At 49.3% G+C, this 6000-nt stretch overlaps 1 protein-coding gene across 3 annotated transcripts in view; it reads right to left on the minus strand.

Annotated features, from left to right (window-relative positions):
- The window catches only part of FAM171A1 (family with sequence similarity 171 member A1), a 68781-nt gene extending 63307 nt beyond the window's left edge, over positions 1-5474 (minus strand). Inside the window, exon 1 of one of the 3 annotated variants that reach the window (XM_083405746.1) lies at positions 4992-5474. In XM_083405746.1, coding sequence (XP_083261872.1) covers positions 4992-5088 — 97 coding nt within the window. In that variant the 5' untranslated portion in view covers positions 5089-5474. The remainder of the gene's footprint in view (positions 1-4991) is intronic. The other 2 variants (XM_083405747.1, XM_083405748.1) reach the window with 2 other exon arrangements.
- Positions 5475-6000: the final 526 nt, after the last annotated feature.

A 6000-nucleotide genomic window follows, 5' to 3' on the forward strand; every position in this document is an offset into this window, starting at 1 on the left:
TACCCCAAGCAGCAAAGTTTGCAGTCTGCTTCTGGAAGATGCTCAGGCTCTGGCAAACATCTACAGAAAGGGAACAGCCAGCAAACAATTTTCTGCATGTTGTTTGCTCTAATTTGCCACTCCAGGTACTACGCTACTGATCTGAGAAATCATGACAGAGCACAGAGGAAGAGTGTTCTGAGTTATGCTGGGCCAAAGCCATACAGGGTGTGCTCTCTCTCTCTCTCTCCTGGCACCACTGAACTCTGCGCAAAACACTATAGCTAATATTGCTTTAAGGGACCTCAGTGACCCAAACCCCATTGGCAATGAGGCTGCTGCATTACGCCCAGAAGTCAAATCACCAAATATCTCGATCCGAATAAACAGAGACACATTGTCCTAAAAATAGAATAACTGTGTCTGCTCAAAGAAGCATGCTGGGCTTTATCACAGCAATGTGAAATTTTCTGGGGTAATCATCAAGCGAGTTCAAGGCATTTCAGTTTAGATCAACTCTAATTTCAGAATGATCCTATAAGAACTGACATTAAGTCAGACTGCATGTGTGCGGGGGGTGGGGGTAGAAAATCACCATACAAATTAAACAAATTCTGTCAAAGTTTGCATTAGCCCTGTTAAGTAAAGCTGTACAAACCAAGTCCTCTGAAAAACCGACAAACACTTCAAAGCAGCTCTTATCACAACATTTACTAGGTTTTAGTTTTCCTTTTCATGTTTATGTTCACATTACAAACACAATAAATAATAATGAAGATCAACCATAAGCAGCAGATAGCTAAAAGCTTCCTAGCAAATATCATGGAGAAGGCACCAGGTGCAACTTTCTGGTAAGACTCTTCCATAGCTAGGGTACCACTACCCCATCTAGACTGGTTTTTTCGGAGTGGTGGACGCTAATAAATTGGCATTAGATTTCATTATACAGGTAGCCAGAAATCTGCAAGCTCCTCAGCTTGTCTGAGAAGTTGTTTTTATAGGTCCAAAGAGTCAGCTAATCAAATAAACAGAAAATAACAAAAACCTCTGCCCTTAACAAACCCATACATAACACAGAAAGCTGCCTTGTATTATGGCCCATCCAGCTTAGCACTGTCTACACTGACGGTCAGCAGCTCTCCAGCTTTCCAGGCAGAGGACATTCCCAGCCTTACCTGGAGATGCCGGGGATTGAACCCAGGGCCTTCTGCATACATGGCAGGTGTTTTACCACTGAGCTATGCAAGGCCCTTCCCCACTGGTCCATCAAGCGCAGCAATGTTTACTCTGGCTGGCAGCAGTGGTTTTGGATTGGGGTCTTTCCCCAACCCACCTGATGCTGTTCACTGTTCCTGGGGTTTGAACCCAAACTCTCCTGCATGGGCTCTACTATTGAGTGTATAACACTTCTAGAAGGGAGCCCCAGTCCTCCAAACTGTTGTGTTGACCTTACCTAACAAAGCTGGACTAAACAGGAGCACCAACATGTATAACAGATAAACATGGGTTCTCTAATATAGACAAGAGTAAGTAAGAAATGGATTATAATATAGATGGCACATCAAAACAAGGCTACTGCTTGTATTGCCAACACTTTATCTACCACCACCTGATACTAAATCACTCTACAGAGCTTGCTCAGTGTATAAATCCATCTATATTAGGAAGGAAAACCAAGAAAATAATCCACGGGGTTTGGTATCTTGACAAACCATACAGCAGTAAGCCCTGGATTTTCAACTACTGATGACAGAACTTGACCACTCTATTCACCATAAATCAATGTTCTCTGCTCACTCAAGGGTGACATAGCTCAAAGCAGAAAAGAGGTCAACTTTTCAAAGAGGAAGAGCGAGCGAGCAAGTCCTCACGATAGCAGCTAGATAATAACAGCTGACTCTCCATCTTTAAACCTTTCCCTTGATTTACAAATCAAGCTATTCTGTAGCTGCTGCATTTTATAGTTCCTTCATCTAGATATTGCGTTAGGCCAATCTTTAAGTCATCTTAGCAATAAAAGAGAAGCCTGAGGAGACACAAGACACTGTAAAATTTTAAAAAGGAATGATCTGGCAAATGCATCAAGAATTCTATAGGAATTTAGCTACTACATAAAAGAATTCTGTGGCGCACATATTTTCCATGTTATCATTCATTCGATAACCAACAACACGATCCTATGAGAGAATGCCTTAGGAAACAAGTATGTCAATGGGACTTACTCCCACTCAAAAACGACAGGATCACAGCTGTACTTTCATTCCACATTATGGTATAAATTTCAGTTGCAAAATCATGAACATAGCATCACTGAGGCCTCTTAGCCTTACTTCATGGCCCTTCAACAATCAGCTCCTCAACTTTATCCATACAAATGCCGCAGCTGAGATGGGAAATCCCCTCCTTACAGTGTTGGACCACAGCTCCCATCATCCCTCACCACTGGCCACGCTGGCTGAGGCTGATGGGAGCTGGAGTCCTATAGCATCTTCAAGAACACAACTTCTTCACCACTGTGCCACGGTATCCCAAGTCAAGTTTTATGGGAACCTAATGGCAATATGAATTTTACGTTCACCAAAACAACGGGCATTGATTAATGTTTTGAAAACAAGCTAAAAACCCAATTGCCACAACACAGAGCAGCTATGCAAACTTCAGTCCCACTAAAATCAACAGGACTTAAGCTTACCTCTCTCCCCATTCTGGATTGTTACATTATTGTGTGTGTGAAATGAGAATATTAATACCTACTTGCACAGGGCAGGTCCAAATGAGCATCATTTTAAAAATCTGGTAGATTAGCAATTTGTTTCAACTCATTGATCAGTTTTTCAATCGTAATAGGAATTCTTCACACACACATATGGACAGACCACTTTGTGGAGTCCCCAAGAAAGCAAAACAACAAAAGCAGCAGTCAAAAGTTCAAGAAGTCAAAGCAAAACTGATCTTGTCAAAATAAGAATCAGACCACAGGGCTAGAGCTTACGGGGTTTTTTTTGGGGGGGGGGAAGGTTAAGAGTGCATAGTGCAGAAGGGAGGGGATGATTTATTCAGAAACAATGACATAACAGTAGTAAAAGGCACAATTGTAATCTATCTTTTATTGGGTATAGTACAGCGTCACTTAAAGGTCACTGGCCTTTGCATGCATACCCACCAAAAGTGGAGGCAGGGACTGTTACCATGGTGCCACTTGCTTTCTCATCCTTATTACTGGTGGGATGTTATTAGCCTGCCTTGATGAAGCTTTTTACAAGAATAAGCACACACTCTTGCAAATGCCCTTGATGCTTTCATTACCAGCTACTTTGCAGTCAATCCTGCAGCAGGTAATTAAACCAAAACAAGAACCTCCCCCCAAAAAAACCCCTAGTTTGCTGCAAGTTAACATAAATGTAAGCCACAGCAGATCAGTGGCTTTTGAGAGGGTCTTTTTCTAAAAGACGCATAGAGGTGCCTGGGGAGAAGGGAAAACATTCCGGCAACAATGAAGGATAGAAATGCACACGGGACCTTGACTAAATGGTGATTGAGCAGCTCTAGCACCGTGGTGGAAGTGGCAGGTTTACAGCACACAGGTGCATTTTGTGGATGGAAGGATATGCAGCAAATAGGTTGGAGCTTAATGGGCAAAAATTGGTTCCAATAATAATAAGGCCTAATAAGTGCTAATTTTATGGATTTGGCTTCAGCATCATCTATGCTCCCTCTAATCTTAAGGCTTTTGCCATATAGGATTATTTGTGCTGGGGAAGGGGGTGGGGATGGATAAAATCAGCATAGCAAGAAATGAGAATCGCATATGGTCACCTCTGAACAGATGAGCCCAAAGCGTGACTAGCAAGCGACACACACGCTGCTTTTGTATTTGCAAGGCTGCAAAAGGGCCCTGTGCAAAGACTACAGGATGGGCAGCTCTCTGAAAGCTGCTTTCCCCAGAGTAAGAATCTTAACAGAGCCAGGCGGGAGAGAAGAGAATCTAAACCTTCCGGGGGTAGGGGCTGTAGCTGCCAAGCTGGGTGCATAAAAGACCCAGCCAATGCCACCAAAAGAAAGTGTGTGTGCGTGTGTGTCACACAACCTGAAAGGCCACATGAGCAAAACCAGCCACAATACAACAAACACCTGGTGGAGCAAAGCGGCAGCAAGAAGAGGTTTTAGCAAGAAGCGAAGCCCTGTGGAACCAGCAGTGCAGAACAGTTTGTCAAGGGGTCTTTTTCCCGGGGGGGCGGCGGGAATCAAAGGTTTGCCAGATGGCCCTTCTCCCTCACGCTTTTGGGGGGTCAGGCACCCCCTTCTTCCATAATACAGTAGATAATTTATTTCAGGACCTTGTGAGACCTGCAGTTGAACAGAAAGGCTCGCATTCGCCCTCATTTCGATTCAACCCAGCAACCCCCAAATCGAAGCAGCCTCCAGCAGAAACATGCCCGCAGAGGCCAGCCGCCCTAACACCAATCCGAATCCTCAAAGAGGAAGCAACTGGGGGGGGGGGGAGAAAGAGAAGCGCCCATCACCGTGGCAGCATCGCGACAAGAGTCAAGGGGGAGGAGGGGACTCAAGACTTGCGCAGAAAAAGCCTGCGAAGGAAAGGCAAGGAGGATTCGGGGGGGCGGGAGAGAAGGCGGAAAAGCAAAGCGAAGCGTGCGGGAAGCACAAAGCCGAAACGGAGGCTGCGGTAACAATAGCCTCCGGGGCGGCGGATTCCGAGTCAGGCGCCCCGCCGCCGCCACCACCACCGAGCGCCCCGCAGCTCACTTCGGCAGCGATGGGCGTCACGGCGGGCGCCGCCCCCTCGCGCCGAGAGAAGCAGCTACCTCCGGCGCTCCTTCTCTCTATGCAGCAACCCCCGGATCCCTCCAGGCGCACCCCCCCTCCGCCGTCCGTCTCTCCCCCCCCCCCCAGCATTAACGCACCCCGCCATCCCGAGACCCTCCCCGGGGTGCGCGCTGGGCGCTGCGGTTGGCCGTCGCCGCGGCACAAAAGCGGGCCCCCCTCGCACCGACCTTGAGCGGCGCCGGGCGCTCCTAAGGTTTTGGTCACCGCCTTCCACACGTTGCAGCCCAGCAGGCAGAGCAGCAGCGCCGCCGCCGCCTTGCTCATTTTCCCCCGCCGTGGCAACAGCGGCCGCCGCCGCCGCCGCCACCACCGGGAAAGGAGGAGGTGGAGAAGGAGGAGGAGGTGGGAGGGAGGGAATTGCCGGAGCCGCTGCCCAGCAGAAGGGGGAGGAGGAGGAGAAAGAGCCGCATCAGGGGCTGGCCCGCTCCGCGCCTCCCTCCGCGCTGCCCGCCGCTGCCCCGCTTGCCCTCTCCGGTTGCTGCTGCATCGTTGCCCCTGCGCTGCGCCCCGGCAGCATCCCGCGCGCCTCGCTCCCACCACTGCGGCTGGGTGGGCTGCGAGGGGGAGCGCGCGGCGGGTGGGTCTCCCTCCAGAGGCGTCGAGGCTCCTCCACCGCCACCATCAGCTCCTTAACCCCTTCCTCCCTTCCCCAGGCTCTCTCCCCGGTTTCCGAGAGCGGAGTCCGGGGGTCGGAGCTCCATCTGGCGGCTGGCGAGCGGCTTGCTTCCGCCCGCACAAAAGCCCGCTTCGGATGGGGAAAGGGCTTGCCGTTGTTGCCCCGGGGAGGCAGGCAGGTGGGCGCCAGCCCCCGCCGGCCTCCCTGACCCTCGGCACGCCTTAGAGATGAGTCCCGCTGTGAACCTGCGCGTGAATAGAGATCGTTCAATGGATTCCTACTCTGAATGAACCTCCCCGCTTCACCCCGACACCTTTAACAGGTGAGGGAGGGGGTATTTTGACACCCCCCCCCCAGGTTACAGAAACGGCATTATTGATCAAGGGACCAACATTATCAATCATTTTAGGTTCCAGTTGGAAAAAAATAATGTTCATTTATTTGCATTTACATTCTGAAGATCTTGCAGAAAAGTTCTCTTTTCGCAGTAGCTATCACAAGCCAGAGTGCATGCTACACTCAACTTTTGATGGGGGAATGCCATCCGAAAACCTCCCTCT

This window comes from Podarcis tiliguerta (assembly GCF_965153285.1).
Source record: "Podarcis tiliguerta genome assembly, chromosome: 12".
In the NCBI taxonomy this organism is placed as follows: Eukaryota; Metazoa; Chordata; class Lepidosauria; order Squamata; family Lacertidae; genus Podarcis; species Podarcis tiliguerta.